Source organism: Mobula birostris, chromosome 22 (assembly GCF_030028105.1).
Source record: "Mobula birostris isolate sMobBir1 chromosome 22, sMobBir1.hap1, whole genome shotgun sequence".
NCBI lineage: Eukaryota > Metazoa > Chordata > Chondrichthyes > Myliobatiformes > Myliobatidae > Mobula > Mobula birostris.
The window spans coordinates 45,490,048-45,512,229 of NC_092391.1; the positions used below are offsets into that span (position 1 = coordinate 45,490,048).

Genomic DNA, 22,182 nt, shown 5'->3' on the forward strand with positions numbered 1-22,182 from the left:
CTTTGATAAATTATTTCAGTTCTCAAATAACTGATAAATTAATTGAGCACAATGTGCATTACCACTGGAGCAGTGAAAACTTTACAAATTCAATGTACACTGGTGCTCTGTAGACAGTTACTTTGATGAAGCTCCATGCAGACAAGTCATTCATATAAATAACCAGATATCTACATCTGCAGGGATTTACAGAGCATCCCAGATCACCTCTTCGTCTGTCAGGAATCGTTGTGGACAAGGCTGAGTAGGAAACAGCAGTGCAGCAAATTGCAGAAGAGTATTTAATAAATATCTGATTTCCAACCAAATAAAGCCTTTTAGCTTCTGTGAAAAATGTGGAAGTTTTAAAATTAGATTCAAATTAGCCTTGTCTGCTGTGTTTATTTGATCCATACATGGTGTCATCCATACAAATGTAATTATAGAAACCCTGATCTGACTATGATTCATACTCTACTCTTGTAGCAAATTTGATGACGACACTGGGGAAAATTATTTTTTCCCTCTACCAGTGGGAAACTGGTTAGCTCACCAAAAATGGACCCTATAATTAAGAAAAGCTGATCTAATACAATTTTGCTTTCATGAAACCACACTGACTCCACTTAATTGTAATTTAATTTTCCAAACATCCTGTTCCTCGCTCCTTAATAAAGGATTCTAGCATTTTTTCAACAGATGTTAGGTTACATCTGTTTTCTAGTCTTTCTCTCTCTTTCCTGCCTTGTATAGAAGCATTCAGTTTTCCAATCTGCTAATTCCTTTCAGCAAACTAAGGAATTTAGAAAGATTCTAAACATTGCAAGCACATTTTCTTCCGCCATTCCTTTTATCTTCCTAGGATACCAACGTTCGGGTCCAAGTGACTTGTCAGCTTTAAATTTCATTAGTTTGACGTGCATTTTTTCCCCTAGTGATAGTGATGGAACACACATCAAACTTGATGTGTGAGGCTTGAATTTCCAGCATCTGCAGAATTCCTCATGTTTACGATAGTGATGGAAGTTCCCTTTTCCATTCTGAACAATGAAGATAGAGCAGCTGTATTTTGAAGAGCTCTGTGACAGTTACACCCAGTGCCCTGGCTGGTATTATTCAACACCAAAACAAGTAACTCTTCACTTATTATATTCCTGTTTATGGCAGCTTGCTGTGGATGAATATATTGGTTGTTTCCTAAGCCATGACAGTGGATATACTTTTAACATACATGAATGATTTGGATGTGGATGTAGGAGCATACTCAGTATGTTTGCAGATCTCATGTAAACTCGTGGAGTTATTGTTAATAGGTAGTCTTAGACTACAGGATGATGTTGACGTGTTGCTGAAATGGGCTGATGAATTTTAATTCAGATAAATGTGAAGTGATGTATTTGTGAGTATCAATGAAACTAGGACATACACCATTAATGGTAGGATTCTAGGAAATACTGAGGAACAGGGGGACCTTGGTACACAAGTTCAAACCAGGTGATTACTTGCAAATGCATTCTTTTTTGCTTTTCCATCTTGTATTATTTCAAACTGTTTAACTCAATGAGATTCCTGATGAACAGATTTCAAGAACTAGTCAGTGGTGAATAGTGGCCAAGAAACACATGACAGAAGTATAGTATTCAAAGGAATTACTGTGAGGCAAAGAAGTAGTAATATAGTAATAAAGATCTTTGAAATTATATATATGCTCAAGAACTTGTTCTTACAGCTAGAAGATCAAGCAATATGAGAAGACTCACTTCTAAGAGTGAGACTGGCTCCAAGATAGTGCTGTGATGGTTTGTGGGCAGTTCACAAAACTACTAAATATACTTCTTCTGAACTATGATTGCTGCAATCCGCAGCCTGTAATTTCTGTTTAAGAAATATACTTTGGAACTGATTAAAGCGTCAAGGAAGATTGAAACATCGGGATGAGTGTTCAGTGCCGTCCCCCAGCCGCTCGCTTGCTGCTGTTGGAGGAAGGTGTCTGCGTGTGATGGTCTTTCTCCCTCTTACTGCTCCCGAGGGAAGGCCCCTGCATTCATATGGTCGTTCCCTCCCTCAATGCAGTCAGAGGGTGCTACTGAAGTTCTAGGCCTGTGATTTATGGATTGTAGTTCAATCGGACTCTTTCAGTTTAATGTTTTTATATTCTGTGTTTTTGCCTGTTCCTTCTTGTTGCTGTCTGTGCGATTTGTGGTTTTTTTATAAAAGTGTTGGGGTAGGGTTGATGTTCTTGTTGCCATTTGCACGATTTTGATTTTTTGCACGTGGGGGTTTTGATGCTCTTATTGCTATTTGCATGACTTGTTCTGTTGCACGTGGGGGGGATGTTCTTGTTGCCGTTTGCATGATTTGTATTTTGTGTGGGGGGGGTTTGATGTTCTTGTTTGCACAATTTGTTTTTTTTGTGCATGGGAGGGGGTTGATGCTTTTCTTTGATCGGCTTCCATGGTTTTCTTTGTTTCATGGCTGTCTGGAGAAGACAAATCTCAGAATTGTACACTGCATACATACTTTGATAATATATTTTAGTAATTTTACGATCTCCTGAAGGGTTCGGCGAACTCGGCTTTCGGGAACACAGGTAGAGTGGATGGTTCAGATTAAAGCATTGTCCCAAAGCAGAAAATGAATCAGTATTCAGCCCCACTAATCTGTGGCAGCCAAGATCCCCCACCTGAGCCCACCTTGTCTGCCTTTGACCTGTCTCCCTCTCTTCTATTACCATCAGACATGAGATACAGGAGTCTTGTGTCCCACACCAACAAGTTCAGGAACAGTTGTTGCCCTGCAGCCGTCAATCTCCTGGATTGCCTTCAGTTGCTTCAGCAATGACTCCTCAGCCTGCAGATTCACTTTTTGAGGAGTCTGCAGCTCATGTTTTTCAGTATTATTTGTTTACCTTTTTTATTATTTGCACATTGGATGATTATCAGTCTTTGTTATGTGTGGCTTTTTCATTGATTCTTTTCTATTTCCTTTCATCTGGGTGCCTGCATGAAAATGAATCTCAAGGATGTATAAGGTATATATATCATATAAATTTATTCTGAACTTTGAGAATGTTGGAATGGCCAAAATCATCCTGAAGAATCATCAAGTCAAATGATCTACTCCTAATTTCTACATTTCTTCTATTTCTATGTAAGCATGGTGCTAAAGTAAACACAGCTTCCTGTGGCAAAAGAACAAGATCCTTACAAGAAATCTAGAAGCAGAAGTCCTCAATTGTGAGGTTTCGATGTTGTGTAAACATGCCAATCTGCAGGTGTCAGAAAAGTATCAAACTGCTTTGTTGTGCAGTTGGGTGGTAGGTGACAAGGCTTCAAAGATTTACTGGGTAGAACAGGTGAATTTTCTTATTGTAGGAAAGTTAATTCCATTCGACTCTTTCTTGTCAGGATGTCCACCGGAACATAATTTGACCTTGACGGGTGCACGATGGTCAGCATTGGCTTGGTGGGCTTCAAGGCCCATTTCTATGTTGTAGGACTCTGTGGCCCAACAAAAGAGCAATACTTTGTTTTTTTTCTCCCCTGGAACTGCCCAACGAAGAATAAACTATAGTGGTAAATCATGAAAACTAAACTACGTTGTGGCCCAATATAGTGTTTCCAGAGAATAGTACTTTTTGATGAGATTTATTTTGTTGAAAATGGTGCCAAACTAAAATTCAGTTTACGCAATGTTAAAGAATTAAAAAGGAAAATCTTAAGGCATCTTGATTTTCTTAGCGTGGAAGTACACAATTCCAGAAAATCTTTATAAACCAACTCATTTATTCATGTGTTATTCAAAGTGAAATGTTACAATCAACAGCCCTGCTTTAAGAGAGTCTAATACCCAAACAATCATCCTCAGCCTTGACAGAAAGGTTATTTCTTATCTAAAGAGAGGGAACAATTAAACCTGTTCAGCCAGTTGAACTGGATATGTAACTGACCAACCAGATGTTAGTTTTGATATGTATGCAAGAGTTAAATATTTCAATGCAATGACCCAAAGGGGAGATGGTCCATGGGAAAATAAACATAACAGAACCTAAACATAAATAAATATCGACTTGGTTCCCACAATTAGTTGGCCATAAAAACTATAACTAGTTACCTGTAGCAATGCTTCAGTGCAAATCCTCATGTTAGGTACTTTAGTACAGTTGGTTTTAATGTTTATAATAGGTGAAAATAGGAAGTATTCATTTAGGAAGAAAGGGGTTCTTAAAAGCTATGAATATGAATTCAATTTGGCACCAATCTCAAAATTACTCAATGCACAATGGAAGTATGGATGTGGAAGCTGTTGGAAGGCACCTCTGAAATGTGTTTCTTTTTCCTGAATTAGGACTTCTGGCCCATCCCCCTACAATCAAGCCTTACTTCGCAGCCCACCAACCTCTGAGTGCTAAAGATTATTGTGTTGCCTTTAAGGCATTTGACTTTGTGGGGTCTATGCTTTAAATGATCTGTTTGTAACTATTTTCTAGTTAAAGGTTGATAATTAAGTTACAGTATAACAAAGGTAAAATTCATTGTCTATGGTATCTCACGGCATTCGATGATGTCACCTCCGGTTTCGCCACTTCTTATGTGTAACCTCCGGTTCGGAGAAGGTGTAAAGGTGGGTGCCATGCGTGCAGCATGATCGTGAAGAGCTCCGTTTCTACCCACAAAGAAACATTATAGAAGCAACGCCGTAAGTTCATAAGAATGTATTTGAAGTAAAAATATTAATGCGGTTTCTGTTAAGGAAGCGGCGGTTGGGGCGGCGCGTGTGCTGGCTTTTCAATTTCAAACGCGGGGTGGGCTCGGGCCCGGCGGCGGTTTGACGAGACCCCCTCACCCGCTACCCGGGGTGGCTGGAGACACTCGCTGAGAGAGCGCGCGTGGTCTCCAGAATGAAACAGACGCTGTATATGTTTGTATTTTCTTATCAACAGTTTTCACCATACCACGTTAATGTGGAAGAGTGCACAGTAAATGGTTAACCTTACTACGACTCTGTCTTCATTGGCTCTGGTCTAACTTGGTGTTTAGTCAGAGTTTCAACACACTGCACGAGAACACTACAATTAACCTGTGCAAGTTCTCCCGGCTCCCACCAAAATTCCACCTTCAGACATGCATTTCTCTGCTTCAGTATTTTGAAGTAACCATTTCCTTTGCAACTTAGTCCACTGTCTGGTCCCCAACTACTGCTCCCCTTATTATAATATCCCATGCATTTGCAGAAATAAACACTTCACCTCTTCCCTTGAGTTCTTCCAATCTAGTATACGGCATTTGGAGTAAGCAAAGTGGTCTCCTTTACACTGGAGAAACCAACCATACTTCTCCCAGATCTGTCACAGGTGAACATCAAGTCTTTTCCTTAGACCACCTAAGAATATTCAAAATGAAGAAGGAAGCATTTAGAATGACACTAAAGACCTTACTCTACCTAGCTCAATAACTGGTGTTCAACAAATAACACCTCCCAGTAATCTCCACTATGAAATCAAAAATCTGGAACACCAGCGGCCTCATGAACAGATATGAACACCACTCTGCTTTCAATGCCTGGGAACTCGGATGCTCTGACACTGTTGCTGCTGACTGGTTCGAGACTCAAATGAACGCATCTTCTGCAGGGGAGGTTGGAAGAGGAAGACTGACTTTGGAATGAACTTTGCAGTTGTGACTAAACCAATTTAGCACCTCAGTGATTTTGGCAACAAACACTCCCTTCCCACTCCTGAGGATAACTGACCCTCACAACATAACCTGCACTCTCTGGTCTTTAGCAAATAGGCCCCCTTCTTAGCAGATATGGCTGAGAAGGTGAGGCGAGCACTTGGCAGAAACAACGCGTGATTGTGCACCAGGTATTCAACATCAATGTCTGAGTTGAAACAAGTGATCTTCCAGGTGACCTCAGTGCCAGGGTCTGCAAAGGCACAACTCTCTATTGAGAAGGAAAAGCTAACTCCAGTAGGGATCTCCTCCTGGCAAAATACATGGAGTGATGGTCATAGCAAACAGCACTTTCCCCAGTGAGTACAGCATTCCCAATCCAGGTACCAGCATATTATTGTGGGGAAGATCAGATGGTGATCGGAAGGGTGCCTGCACCCTCCAAGCTGTAAAAGGTACCAATGTTGGACTAAACACTGTTTAATCATCTTCATAATCGCAACCAACACGAGTCCAAAACAACTACAGTGATTCTCTTGCAACATTACTTCTGTCGTGTGGGCACATGGCCAGGTGGTTAAGACATTGGACTAGCGACCTGAAGGTCGTGAGTTCGAGCCCCAGCCGAGGGAACGTGTTGTGTCCTTGAACAAGGCACTTAACCACATATTGCTCTGCGACAACACTGGTGCCAAGCTGTATGGGTCCTAATGCCCTTCCCTTGGACAACACTGGTGTTCTGGAGAGGGGAGACTTGCAGCATGGGCAACTGCTGGTCTTCCATACAATCTTGCCCAGGCCTGCGCCCTGGAGAGTGAAGATTTTCCAGGTGCAGATCCATGGTCTCACAAGACTTCTGTCGATGATTAAGGTCTTAAGAACGCTGCACAAGGCTTCTAAGTGAACTCCCTGGATGAAAGGATTCCTATCAATGTCAGCTCAGCACAGTGGTCATATTGAAATACTTAAGATCCAAGCAGGACATGAAAGTCTAAATGTCACAACACTTTCAGTAGTGGGAGAATTTTGAATGAGGGGATATAATTTCAAGGAGTCAGTCATTCAAAACAGAGGTACATAATCAATTCTCCTCGCAGAGAGCAGAGAATCTCTGGGATTCTCTGCCCCAAAGAGTTGGAAAGGTTAGCTTATCAGGAGGCAGATATTTTGTTTGAAAATTCAGGGGATTGGGGCAATAGGGGTCTGGCACAGAGGAGCTGAAGCTTGGGGCGAATCAACTGATACACTGAATGATGTGGGTACACTTGATAGGAGAGTGGCCTACTCCTGGTCACATTTCATGTTCTTGTATGTATTCTGCAAAGACAGAGACTTGATGGCCCCAATGAAAAGGAACTAGAGAGCCCACAGGATCTAAACTGCACTGTCTATCCAAAAATAACCAGACTGGTTTGATGAGCATGACGAGGAGGTAATTTATCACAAATGTATTATTGGACTGCAAGTTTCACCATGCAGGCAAAAATAGCTCTGGGGGCACCGGAAGAATGAGATCCATTAAAAAAGTAAAGAACATAATGTTTCAGTCACTTGGTATTCAGGATGAAGTAGTAAATTGGATTTAACATTGGCTTACTGGGATAGGCCAAAAAAGTGGTAGCCTCTCTGACTGGAGACCAATGACTAGTGGTGTTATGCAGGGATCAGTGTTAGGTCCATTAATGTTTGTCATCTATACTAATAAGTTAGCTGACAGTGTGGTAAACTAGATCATCAAATTTCTGGATGACACCAAGATTGGGGAGTAGTGGACAGCAGCGTAGGCTATCAAAACTTGCAGTGGGATCTGAACCAGCTGGAAAAATGGGCTGAAAAATGTCAGATGGAACTTAATGCAGACAAGTGTGAGGTGTTGCACTTTAGGAGGCCAAACCAGGGTAGGACTTAAAGAGTGAATGACAGGGCACTGAGGAGTGAGGTAGAACAAAGGGATTCAGAATACAGGTCCATAATTGCTTGAAAGTGGCATCACCAGTAGACAGGGTTGTAAAAAGAGCTTTCAGCACTTTGGTCTTCATAAATCAGAGTATTGAGTACAGGAGTTGGGATGTTATGCTGAAATTGTACAAGATACTGGTGAAGCCAAATTTGGAATATTGAGTCCAGTTCTAGTCACCTACCTGCAGGAAAGACACAAGATTGAAAGGATACAGAGAAAATTTACAAGGATGTTGCCGGGAGTTGAGGACCTAACTTATAGGGCAAGTTTGAATCGGTTACAGTGTAAGAGAATGAGAAGAGATTTGATAAAGATGTACAAAATACTGAGTATTGGTAAGGTAAGTGCAAGCAAGCCTTGTCCACTGAAGTTGGGTGAAACAATAACAAGAGTTATGGGTTAAGGGTGAAAGATGAATGTTTAAGGGGAACGTAAAGGTGATCTTCTTCACTCAGAGGGTGGTGAGAGTGTGGAACAAGCTGCCAGCCAAAGTAGAGACATGGGGTTAAAGGTGAAAGGAGAACTACTTAAAGGTGACCTGAGGGGGAACTGTATGGTGTGAGTGTGGAATGAGCTGCCAGTGGAAGAAGTGGATGCAAGATTCGACCGCAATATTTAAGAGAAGTTTGAATGTATAAGTATGGAAGGGGTATGGAGGGTGTGGGTCGATGGGACTAAGCAGAATAACAATTTGGCAAAGACTAAATGGGCCAAATGGGCCTGTTTCAGTGCTGTAGTGTTCAATGACTCTATCACCTTGTGGTCTATCACCTTGAAATGTGCCAAAGACCATGGCTCTTCAGCATCAAAGCTATCTAAAGTCCAAATACCCAAAGCCTTCATGCTGAACAGGTGTGAATTTATCAAAGGTAGAGAGGTGGCCAGTGCTCACTGGAAGGAACACTTAGACGACCTCAACCACTGTCTACTCTCACTCAGTTCCACTGCAAGCTATTAGGTCTAACCCTGCTATCGTTCCTGACTGATGTTGTCAAAAAGGTCACATACAGAAGTTAAAATACAAGGTCTTAGGTGTTTACAGTATTCCACTTGCTCTGTTCCCCTCTTGCTATTTTACCTAAACATGCCTTTTTTTGTTATTGTCTTTAATGTGTTTCCTTTTTGTGCTCCTTGGTAATTTTGAAACACTGCCTTGCAAACTGTAAACAACAGGAATTCTGCAGATGCTGGAAATTCACGCAACACACATCAAAGTTGCTGGTGAACGCAGCGGGCCAGGCAGCATCTCTAGGAAGAGGTACAGTCGACGCTTCAGGCCGAGGCCCTTTGTCAGGACTAACTGACTTGCAAACTGTGTTTGACTTTCCTTTAATTCTACTCTATTCTCTCATCGTACACTCCTTCCTCTGTGTATTTTAATTACCCTTATTCATTTAATCTTTCTTCATCCTTTGAATTGTAGTAGTGTTTAACTCACCCTTTTCTTTTACTGGAATGTATTTTTCTTGCACTTAGAGAGTTTTAAATTTCATTATTGTTTTACATTGTTGTTGGATAAGTTCAAGTTTATTGCCATAGGCACACATACACAGGGTATAGATGTAATGAAAACCAGCCTTTTGCAGCAGTAGTACCATGCATTTTAAACATAAATGAGCAAACTTAAAGATAAATTTTAGATAACTTACCCAACAAAATAAGTATAATGATATTAATTGGGCTGAGAGAAAAAAGAAATATAATCCAATCCATTAATCTAATACACATGCCAACCTACAGTTGCATCACCACCCATTATCATCATCTGCTAGCTGGGTCTCGGCTTCCTCCATCGTCACAAAACATTTTATGCTGAACTGGAGCAATAAATATGATGCTGGAAGAACACAGTGGGTCAAGCAGCATCTGTAAAGGAAAATGGACAGTCGAGGTTTCGAGTTGAGACCACTTTAGATTCCAGCATTTGAAGTCTTTTGTTTCTTATCCACTCTGGTTTATTTTCCATTATTAGATTCAACCATGAAATAATTTCCATTATTAATTCAATGGTGAATCCCCCCTCATTTGGGAACTTTACAAATTGGGTACAAAAGAGACTTTTTTTTTTTTATTAAGTGCAATCGTGAACAATAGCCAGATCAGAAATGCTGATCAAGTCAACTAGTTCTCAAAGAGAACTCTGATAGGCCAATCAGATGGTTCACTGGTGCTCAGCGATAGAACACAAAAAAAATCATGTGTACAATTAAGAAATATTAAAGAATAGTAGAAATACTGGAGTCAAGATGATCATGATGAAGTCTGCTGGAGAGAGACATTTATACACATGCTGTCCTCCATAATTCAAGGAGATTGAAGGATAAGGTTGCAGGGTGACAAAACGTGGCAGGAGCACTTGGAACTAAAAACTAATCCCTACCGGGAGAAAACAGCACCTGTTCTTTCCGCACTGTTCTCCAGCAGTTTAAGGATTAAGTCCAGCCGGAACATAACTCATAAGTGCTCTTGAAAGTCAGGTATTAACCCTACCTACCAACAACCAAGCACTGCCATCCTGGTCTCTTTCATGATAGCTTATGAAGAAGCATGTGACTTCCCTCCCAGAGATGATAGGTGTTTGTGCACTCGACTCCTGAAGGCTTGGACCCCATCGTCACAGATTCTTTAGAAGAACTCCACACCTTTGTTCTCTTCACCCATCTCTAAAGTTTAATTAATATTGGGGGGGGGGGGGCAGAGGGGTACCAAATGTTTTTAAGCATCGAACTAGCCAGGCATTGGCAAAACGAGTGAACTGAAAGCTATATAATAATCTCATCAAAAAGCACCCGAATTATAAAGTTAGAACAAAGGCGTTTCACTTACTGGGAAGAGGACAACTGAAAATATATTTGAAACCAAAAACTTACAGAGCTACAGGGAAGTGGAAGGGAGTGGGACAAATCAACCAGTTCTTCAAAAGAGCTGGCACTCACATAATAGACAAAATGGTCAGCAGCTCAGACCGAAAAAAAATCAAGCATTTAAAGGTCATGACACTCAATTCATAATATTTATGCCTGTCTTTAATTATCTGATATCTGAGAATACAGCAGTGGCATCAGTAATGGTAGGTCATGCATGGATGGTCTCATACTGAGAACAGTGGCTTTGGTTCAATATCTCAATGATTTTCACTAGCTTAGTTCAAAGGTAGCAGTGACTGAAATAACACCAGCACTCTATGTGGTTTAAATTAACTGGTCCCAATGTCAATCTGCCTCTTGGGCTAAAACTGTTCCAACGTGTGAGAACAAAATGTTCACTTGATACCTCAATGGCAGCTTTTGTTAAGCAAAGTTTTAAATCCTTTCGATCCTCACATTCACGAGCAATGGCATCCTCAACCACCTGCAAGAGAAAAAAGGGTGTGAGACAAGAGAAGACAGCATAGTTCAAGTCTAACTAACTATAGAATACTTTGAGGCTCACAGTATTTAAGCAAAATCCCAACAGCCTCAAGTCTCATAGCACTGAAACAATTTCATGATTCTACACAAAACAAGCTGCGTCTCCAGTAACAAACTGGAACATTGTTACCTCAATAGTACAGTAGGAAGAATTTCTTCCAACATGGTCCAACATTTCTCTTTGTAATTAAAGCTATGAAATATCTAAAGCCTTGCCAAAAAGAAATTAAGACCATAAGACATAGGAGCAGAACCGCCATTCAGTCATCGCTGATCCTTTTTTTTAAATCTCCTCCTCAACCTTTGATGCCAATCAAGAACCAAATTAAAGCCCATATCACAAGATAAAGAACTCAAAGTGAATAGAAGCAACCTAGAACAAAGATTTTTTTTTGGGATCCAGGCAATGCTCATCTCTAAATGCCCTCAATTTACTGGTGGTGAGCTGCCTTCTTCAACTGCTGCAGTTCTGGTGAATTTTGCTGTGATAGGATTTTTAGGATGAAGCAATGTTGATATATTTCTAAGTTCAGATGATAAACAACTCCCCTGGTTGTAAAGGTAAAATGTTACATAGAAATGTAGACAAGTACACAGGAACAGGCCCTTCTGCGCATCATATCTGCTGAGACTGCTGTTGTTTGTCATCTATATCAGCAATGTGGTTGATTATGTGGTGAACTAGATCAGCAAATTTGGGTATGACACCGAGGTTGGGGGTGTAGTGGACAGAGAGGAAGACTATCAAAGCTTGCAGCGGGATCTGGACCAGCTAGTGAAATGGGCTAAAAAATGGTAGATGGAATACAGGCAACTGTGAGGTGTTGTACTTAGAGGGGACAAATCAGGGTAGCTCTTACAAGGTGTGTGGTAGAGCACTGAGGAGTTGAAGTTGTACAAGACGTTGGTGAAGCCTAATGTGGGAGCTGTGTTCAGTTTTGGTCACCTACCTACAGGAAAGATGTCAATAAGATTCAAAGAATGCAGAGAGTGCAGAGAAAATTTACAAGGATGTTGCCGGGACCTGAGTTATATGGAAAGTTTGAATAGGTTTGGACTTTATTTCCTAGAATATAGGAGAATGAGAGGAGATTTGATAGAAGTATACAAAATTATGAGGGGTACAGATAGGGTAAATGCAAGCAGGTTTTTTTCTACTGAAGTTGGGTGAGACCAGAAATAGGGCTCATGGGTTAAGGGTGAATGGTGAAATGTTTAAGGGGAACATGGGGGAGGGGGACTTCTTCATTCAAAGGGTGATAGGAGCATTGAACGAGCTGCCAACGGAAGTGGTGTTGCAGATTTGATTTTAACATTTTAGAGAAATGTGTATAGGCACATGGATGGGAGGGGCATGGAGGGCTATGCTCCAGGTGCATCTCGATGGGACTCGGCAGATAAATAGTTTGGGATGGTCTAGATAGGCTGAATGGCCTGTTTCTAAGCTGTAGTGCTCTATGACTCCAATCCAAGCAGATACCCTTTGAATCCTTTACCAAAATTTCTACTCTTTAGTTTAAGATACCTTCACTAGGGAAAAGCTTCTATCTACCCAGTACAAACCCCTAATAATTTTGTAAAACAAACCCAGCCTCTCCAATCTCTGAAAAGCTCCATCCAAGGAAATATTCCATTGAATCTCCTCTGCATCCTTTCCAGTACAATCATTTCCTAATAATGTGAAGACCAGAATGTAAATACTATTCCAGCTGTGGCCAAATATTTTACAATGTTTGATCATAACCTCTCTCCTTATAAAATCTATATCCTAGCTAATGAGGCCAAGTATTCTTAACCAGTTTATTTACCTGCTACAACCATGAGGGATACTTGGACTTGTACACTAGCGATCCCTCGGGCCCTACCATTCACTATGCATGTACTAGCCTTATAGGTCTTCCTAAATTCATCACCTCACACTTAGCAGGATTAAATTCCATGTTCCTGGGCACAGATCGTCTTACCAACCTACAGCATTCTGTACCATAAGAATATTCACTATCAACACCACATTTCTATGTCATCTGTGACATACAACTCTTCAGTTGGTCATATAGGCCATTGATATCACTGATTATTCTGTCTTTCCAAGTGCAGATTAATTCTGTCTATCAAAATTTATTCCAATAACTTCCATTTCCGTGCAGTTAAACTCACTGACTTGTGATTACCTAGGTTATCCCTTCTGCACCTCCTGAAAGAAGCCCACATTTTTGTATCCTTCAGTTATTTGGCACCTTCCTTGAAGATATCTATGTCTCTTACACAAACAGAGAAACATCAGGGCAAGTACTCCTTGCTGTGGTAGGCCAATATTTTGGGTACTTGATCTACCTGGACATGAATTTGTAGGACCCGTTTGGCACACAGGAGTTAGCAGGACAGTCTAGCATCAGTTGGAACAGACTCATAAATGAGAAGCTCCTCTCAGGGTGACATTTTAAGAAATGGATGGGAACTGGTTGGGGGGGGGGGGGGGGGGAGGCAGAGTTTGAGCCAATCCTCCAAAGGTGTAAAGTGAGTTCGTCAACAAATGCACAAGTACGGTGACGTACAGGCACAATGAAAAGCTTGCAGCAACATCACAGGTTTGTTTTAATTCAGTTGTAACTTAGATGTCATTCTAAATAGCTTAGATATTATTTTAGGTTCAGTCACTGTGTTTTCAGTCATTGAATTTCCAATATGCTGTTTTGCACTGAATGGGGAAGCACTGTAATTTCACTGTCCTAAGCATTGACAATAAAGCCCTAACTATATACAGACAACACACAAAATGTAAATTATTCATACTGTGGAGAAAAAGATTGCAAAAGAAAGATGTTAATGACAAAACACCATTAGAAGTAAGTCTACAGTAATTGAAAAGGTGGGTCCATAAAGTTCCATTGCTGAGAGGAAATTAGAGTTGCGCAGGTTGGTTCCTGAACCTGATGGTTATAAACACATTTTTTTAAAGATTAGCTTTGTTACATGTACATCAAAGTATACAGTGAAATATGTAGTTTATGGCAATAACCAACACAGTTTAAAAATGTGCTGGGGAAGCCCACAAGTTTCGCCATGCTTCTGGTGCCAACATAGCATACCCACAACTTACTAACCCTCACCTGTACAGCTTTGAAGTGTGGGAGCGAACCAAAGCATCAGGAGGAAACCCATGCACATGGGGAGAACGTACAAACTCCTTACAGGCAGTGGAGAATTGAATTGCTGTATAATGTTATGCCAACCACCACGCTACCATGGAAAGTAACGGTTCCCTAACCTGGTGGTAAGACTTCAGGCATCCGTATGTCCTGCAGTAGCAGTGAAAAGAGGGCATGGTGTGGACGTTGGGGATGATCCCTGATAATAGATATCACCTTTGTCAGCCAGCATCTCAAGTAGATGCTTCCAATGGTGGGAATCTATGGAACCCATTTCTATTTTCCCAAGATGTTACCTGGTTGTTTGACACTCACCCGATCGGCTTTTTGGAACTTGATGCTTTCCAGGATTACATCCTTGCGTAGTTGCTTAACTTTATCTGAATTTTCCGCTATCTCTTTCTCTGCTGTATGATAATAAGCAGTCTTGAACTTTTCTGAAAGTCAATTCAAGAACATTAATTACTCATTTCAAATTTTGCAGATCCAATAGATTCCTCTTCCCCAAACCAATTAATCTGCTGCAGATTAGTAGCAGTCGCAAACAATAGCGTGGATAGCAACAGCACTCAGTCTGTTACAAATCTAATACAAAGGGGGTGGAGTACTGCCTGGACAGTTACCAATCACAAGCCAGAGGTTCAGGATCAGAACATACTCAACCTACTCATTCAATTCTCTACAGGTGCTGGGAAACTTAAGAGGAATTTACTGTGAAAATTACAGGCAGATTTTGATCTGAGGAATGGCAAATGAAGTTTAATTCAGATAAGTGCAAGGTGTTGCAGTTTGCAAAGTCAAATCTATGTAGGATTTTCAGTGAAATGGGCAGGGCCCCGAGGAGAAATGAAGAACATTGGGACCTTGGAGTACGTACTTAGTTCACGGAAAGTGGAGTCACAGGCAGACAGGGTGGTGATGGGAGGTTTGGGACCTTCCTAATTCAGGACAGTAAGTATAAATTTGGTAGGTGATGCTATGGTTATGCAATATACTGGTGAGACCACATTTGGAGTACAGCGTTCAGTTCTAAGAAAGATGTTACTAAATTATAAAATGATTTACAAGGCTGTTGCCAGGACAGTTCTTGCAACAGGTTGGATGGGCCAGGACTTTCTCCCTTGGAGCATAGGAGACTGGCAGGTGATGTTATAGAGATGATTAAAATCACGAGGGACACAGACAGGGCAAATTACTCAGTCTTTTTCTCAGAGTTAGGAAAAGGTTCTTCCCCTCTGCCATCATATTTCTGAATGGTCCATGAACCTACGGCACTGCCTTGTTATTCTTCTTCTGTGCACATTTATTTTTGTAATTTACAGACTTTTTATGTCTTTTGCACTCAAATTTTCACTTCATACAAATGTCAAGTGATAATAAATCTGACTGACTATCCCTCAGCCATTCCTGTATTTATTTTCTTGATCATAGTTAATGCCTCCATATTCTTTCTATAATGTTATGATCAGTACAAGATTTTAAAAACAAGCCTACAAGTACTTAGGTCTGCCTTTATGAAAATCAAGTATAGAAAGGGAATATTCTTCAAACGTTGAAGATCTAATTATAATTATGGCAAATAAATGGGAATATGCCAGGATGAATTGTATGACCCACCCCACACCACCCACCTCAGTGGGCCAGGCAATCCATCCCAGCATATCCACTGGCTCCCATAATAATCAGCTGGGTGTGAGGGATTCTTGTCATTGCTTCAGAGGGAAATGTCCAGTGACATGTCTCCAGGGTTTGCCAAGATTTTTCACCATACTAGTATGCCAAGGACTCTTAAACTGAGTGAGGTGAGTGCGGTACAATAAGAAACTATCTCTGGTTCAGTTTGAAGCTTAGCTGTGAGTAGGGGAGAAATGTGGGCCACAGATGAGAAAATAGTTTATTATTTTTACCTATTGCTCCAATAGTAATACTTTCAGCAGAGTTCACCATGCACACCATGACGGAGAAAACAATAAGCCTTGCATTCGGAATCAGAATCAGATTTATTACACTAGCATTCGTCGGAAAATTTGTTAACTTAGCAGGAGCAGTTCAATGCAATACATAATATAGAAAAAAATAGAATAATAAATAAATCACAGTATACATATCCAATAGGTTAAAACTCGTGCAGAAATAGAATATACTGTATATTAAAAAAGTGAGGTAGTGTTCACAGGTTCAATGTCCATTTAGGAATCTGATGGCAGAGGGGAAGAAGCTTTTCCTGAATCGCTGAGTGTGTGCCTTCAGGCTTCTGTATCTCCTACCTGATGGTAACAGTGAGAAAAGGGCATGCCCTGGGTGTGGGGGGTTCTGAATAATGGACACCGCCCTCCTGATCACCACTCCTTGAAGATGCCCCGGGTACTTTGTAGGCCGGTACCCAAGATGAAGCCGACTAAATTTACAACCTTCTGCAGCTTCTTTCGGTCCTGTGCAGTAGCCAACAACACCACCCCCCCCACCCCGCCACCACCAATACCTGAGTGATGCAGCCTGTCAGAATGCTCTCCACAGTACATCTATGGAAGTTTTTGAGTGTATTTGTTGACGTACCAAATCTCTTCAAACTCCTAGCTGCTATCTTGCCTTCTTTACAACTGCATTGATATGTTGTTTACAGGTTAGGTCCTCAGAGATCTTGACACCCAGGAACTTGAAACTGCTCACTCTCTTCAATTCTGATCCCTCTATGAGGATTGGTATGCATTCCTTCGTCTTACTCTTCCCAAAGTCCACAATCAGCTCTTTCGTCTTACTGACATTGAGTGCCAGCTTGTTGCTGCAATACCACTACTCTAGTTGGCATATCTCGCTCCTGTATGCCCTCTCATCTCCATTTGAGATTCTACCAACAACGGTTGTATCATGAGCAAATTTGTAAGCGGTATTTGAGCTATGCCTCCACCCCTTTTTAGGTTGTTCTTACTAACTTCTTTGGCATGAAGGTCGCCCAGCTCAGCAGCAACATCCAGGAGGGAAGGATGTTTAGAAGAGAATGATTTGTCATCAAGAACATACTTCCTGTACCAAACCTGTCCAGTCTGATTAGAATTTTGTAGGTTTCTATGAGATTTTATCTGCCTTCCTGTTAGTGTCTCCTTCCTGTTGTAGCCTTACATTTATCCACAGTACAGCACAGTTGGCCATGCATCTACCTACTCCCTCAATCTATCCAAATTAATCTGAGACTTTTCTGCATCCCACTTAGAAAATGATCAATTTATTGCTGCTCTGTTTCCTTTCAATCCCACCTACATTAATTTTGTATACTAATCACTTTCCGGGGGGAAATGGTTAAATACCACGGGTTCTCCCTCATCCAATCTAGTAGTTGCATCCTCAACTCAACCCAGTAGATTTGTCAAGCCTGATTCCTCCCTTAACAAAGCCATGCTGGCTTTGTATTTTCTCCGAATTAGGAAGTACTTTAGCATTTTCCTCACCATTCAGGCTGAAATGATCATGATTCTCTTTTCTCTCTGCCTATTTTTTGAAATGTTGTGGTTTCATCAGCTACCCTCCAATTTGTTGGAATCGTTTCAGTTTACACACTGTTAGAAAATGACCACTAGTACATCGAACATTTCTAAGCCACTTCCTTAAGTACTCTAAGATGCATGCTGTCAGTGCCTGGAGAGCTATCAGTCTTTAATTCTTTCCATTGCCCTGACACTATTTCCCTACTAACGTACTTATATCCCCCTTCTCCCGGTACCTTATGTTCTCCAACAACTCTGGGACCTTGCCTGTATCCTATTTTGTAAAGACAGAACCAAAGTATCAATGTAGTTGTTCTTTCATTTATTTTCCCTCTCATTATAATTCCCATTTCTGAAGGCAAGGAGACTGCATTTATCTTAACTCCTCTTTTTTTTTCGACCCCAGGGACAATTAATCTAACAACTGGCATCTCTTTGTGGCATGTAAGTAAACTAGGAGACACCCACAGGGTTCTCATCTCCACTGATGCTTGCATGCAAACTCCATGCAGCCATCAGTGGAGATCAGAACTGAACCAGCAATGAAGGGTCTCAACCCATAACATCAACTGCCCATTTCGTTCCACAGATCCTCCATATGCTCGGGCATCTGTTCCATTTCCAGCATCTGTAGTCTTATGTTACCACTACAGCTGTGAGACAACTGCACTACACCCTGGCAAAGATAACGGGAATATTCCTGGGACAAGGGACCATTTAGATTCTTAGAAGATTAAACATAATCGAGTATATACAACAACAAGACAGTTAATGGACAATATGGGAATTAAAGATTTGATAGGAAAGTTGAATTGGGATTGGTTCACCATAATCTCATTGAAAGGTAGAAAATGCAGGACTGACCATATAGCCTAATTTCCTAACATCAAGAACCCAGATGTACTGTATATCAATCCACAGCACTTCTTGAGAGTTGGTTTAAGTCTGGACTTCATTTTGAGGGATTAACTTCAACATCAATATGAAAAGTCGCAACAGGACAATTAAACCAAAGACTACAGAGAGGCCAGAAAATGTTTCTAACATCTAAACAAAGTAGTGAAAATTTAAAATATGATCCCAAGAAAGTTTTAGACTGTACAAATTGTGCAGCACATAAACACAACACATTCAATTGTCACAAGTTATCCCCTCTGGTTCAAGACCCTGATGAATGAGGGTTAATAACTGTTCCTGTACCTGATGGTGTGAATCCTGAAGCTCCTGTACCTTCTTCCTGATGACAGCAGCAAGGAGAAAGCATGGCCTGGGTGGTGATGATAGATGCTGCTTTCCTGCAACAGGGTTTCGTGTAGATGTGCTTTACAGTGCGGAGGGCTTTACCCGTGATAGACTGGGCCACATCCACTACTTTTTGTAGGATTTTCCATTCGACGGCATTGGTATTTCCATTCCAGCATGTGACGCAGCCAGTCAATATACTCTCGACTACACATCTACAGAAGTTTGTCATCAAAGCCTGCAAAGATGTGGTCCTTGCATACTGTTGACCAACGAGCACTGGGTGGCACAGTAGCATAGCAGTTCGTGTTACCCTGGTTCAATTCCCAAGGCTGTCTGTAAGGAGTTTGTACGTTTTCCTTGTGAATGCATGGGTTTCCTCCAGGCACTCAGGTTTCCTCCCACATTCCAAAGAAATATTGGTTAGTAGGTTAATTGGTCACAAGAGTGTGACTGCGTGGCGTGGGCTAATTGGGCCAGAACAGCCTGTCACCGTGCTGCATCTCTCAATAAATAAATAAAGATAAAGTGAAAAAATACTTTGTACTGAGCTATTATATACAAAGCTTATCAGTGTGATCAGCAGTTGGGTCAGTCTAACTTCTGAAGATTTGAGACACTGAATTAACCCAAGAGAGGGAACAAGGAATGTGAATAGTAATTGCAGTGGCCTCTGATGCTAAGATGGAATCAGATAACTCGAAGCTTTACCAGTCTTTTAATAGACCACCCATGCAACATGGAAATTCATCCTTGCAAAAAATGACAAAATACTACTAAAAAAAATTGAGATAGAGAATAAAATTCAGCCTCATGAAACTTGTCTGTGGGCTCTCCCACCCGCCAGCTGATGTGTCAGTCCTTCTAAACCATATTCTCACATAACTGAAAATTTTGAAGAACTGCTGATGCTGAAGATGCAAAATACAATTGGAATTCTCTGGTTCCACTGTGTCAGGCTGATGATTTTTTTATGTAAGAGCCCTCAGAGATGGGCTGTTTTCCCTCAGGGGTGTGGCCTGAGGAAACCACTGTCACCTGCCCCATAATCTCACATTTCTGTTCTCATTCCCTCTCCTACTCTAAGCAGGGAGAGAACTCAACTATTCTTACCTTTCTCCACTAGCCTCCCTCTTCCACTGTGCCTCTGTAATTTCTGTGACCTTCCACAAGTTAATACTACCACACCAGTCCCTCAGTGACCTTCGCCTCCACCAATCATTTCCTCTTTGCATGGTACTTATCCATGAAACCATGATTCAACATCTGCCCGTTTTCCTCCTCCCTTCCCAATATCCAGGCACGCAAACGCCCCAGCAGGTGAAGCACATTTTCCAATGTATGTACTGCATTTGTTGCTTACAATGTGATCTCCCTTACTAAGAGTGTGAGACCACTGTAGAACCTCTAGTCATTTGGCAAGAGTGACCTCGAGCTTCCAGTTCCCTGTCATTTTAACTGTCCCATTCGAATCTCTAGTCTCTTGAGCACAAGAGACCAGGCACTGGAAAATGGAGCAACAATCAATCTGCTGGATGAACTCAGAGGGGGCCTCTATGGGAGGAAAACAACCATTGACACTTTGGATCTAAACCCTGCATCAGGAAAGGCCCCGCTTCACATTTTGAGCCAAAATGTTGACAACAAATTCTGCAGCTGCAAAACAATAAATTTCAATACGTATGCCAGTGACATTAAACCTGACTCTGGTTCTTCCACAGAACCACCAGATCATTTGTTGCTTCACTTTGATCTCCCTTTTGGCCTCCAAACTGTTCCAAAGGCAACCAAAATAAGCTCAAGGAACAGCATCTCATTTACCATCTTCACACATTCTACTACTTGGGGATCCAATACTAAATTCAACAGTTTCACTTAACCAGCCTTCTTTGTGTATCAAAACTACTTAGCTTTGACTAATATGTAATATGAATTCAGTTTTCTGGCTTCACAGATGCTGCCTAATCTGCTACATAAATTATAGCAAACTGCTCTTTTTCTGCTTCTTGCAGTTCCAGCCTTCTTGATTTTTGAAAGGAATAGCAAGTCAAGGCATAGCATAGTCGCAAGTATCAGGAGACCACTCAGGTCACGAGCCTATGCTGACTTTGACAAAAGCCAATAAATGAGTCCCACCTCGTTGTCCACTTTCCACTAAAGGTTACATTGCCCCACAGACAAAAATGTTTTAATGAGAGACTAACTGCCTCTGAATTTCCAACCCCCCCAGACTGTAGCTGCGAGTTTGGTGCCCGACTGAGGTGCGGACAGCGCCTAGGCTGTCGACAGATAATATGATTCACGGCCATCAGCAGTGACTCACGAAGCTGGGCGGCCCGTTACCTTCCAGGTAGACTTTATTCCGCAGTTGCAGTATCTGGTCGCGACTGCTCCATTCCTTGAAGCACGCCATGCCGTCGCCGCGACCACCCTCGATGCCCATCAGGCACCTATCGCCACCCCTTCCACTTCGCGCCCGTCACGCACGATGCTCTGTGGCGTCACACAGCCCGCGGACCACGGGCGCTTTAGGGGCCCTACGGGGAGTTATCCGGGGCGCGTCACGCAACACGCTCACAACGGGCGCTTAGGGGCTCCACGGGGAGTTATCCGGGGCGCGTCACGCAACACGCTCACAACGGGCGCTTTAGGGGTTCCACGGGGAGTTATCCGGGGCGCGTCACACAGCCCGCGGACCACGGGCGCTTTAGGGGCCCTACGGGGAGTTATCCGGGGCGCGTCACGCAACCCGCTCACAACGGGCGCTTTAGGGGTTCCACGGGGAGTTATCCGGGGCGTGTCACGCAACACGCCCACAATGGGCGCTTAGGGGCTCCACGGGGAGTTATCCGGGGCGCGTCACGCAACACGCTCACAACGGGCGCTTTAGGGGTTCCACGGGGAGTTATCCGGGGCGCGTCACGCAACCCGCTCACAACGGGCGCTTAGGGGCTTCATGAAGAGTTATCCGGGACGCGTCACGCAACCGGCTCACAAAGGGCGCTTTAGGGGCTCCAAGGGGAGTTATCCGGGGCGTGTCACGCAACACGCTCATAACGGGCGCTTAGGGGCTTCATGAGGAATTATCCGAGGCGCGTCATGTGGCTTCCACTAAGTTATCCGGGGCGCGTCACGTCGCCCGCGTGTAGCGGGCGCTTAGAGGCTCCACAAGGCATAACGCGGGGCGCAATTGGGCTCTGGGTGCAGTTTGCCGAGGGCGAGGCTTCGTTGCCACGTTTTCGGGGCCGCGCTCACTGAGATGAAACGGTGCGAGGGTATCTCCAT

General features: G+C 42.2%; 1 protein-coding gene across 1 annotated transcript in view; it reads right to left on the bottom strand.

Moving 5' to 3' along the window:
- The window catches only part of LOC140186439 (coiled-coil domain-containing protein 183-like), a 63,153-nt gene extending 41,843 nt beyond the window's left edge, over window positions 1-21,310 (bottom strand). The window contains exons 1-3 of the mRNA XM_072240710.1: window positions 21,241-21,310; window positions 14,489-14,610; window positions 10,888-10,965 (exon numbers count right to left, since the gene is read on the bottom strand). Of these exons, the coding sequence (XP_072096811.1) occupies window positions 10,888-10,965; window positions 14,489-14,610; window positions 21,241-21,310 (270 nt within the window). The remainder of the gene's footprint in view (window positions 1-10,887; window positions 10,966-14,488; window positions 14,611-21,240) is intronic.
- Between the last annotated feature and the right edge of the window lie 872 nt (window positions 21,311-22,182).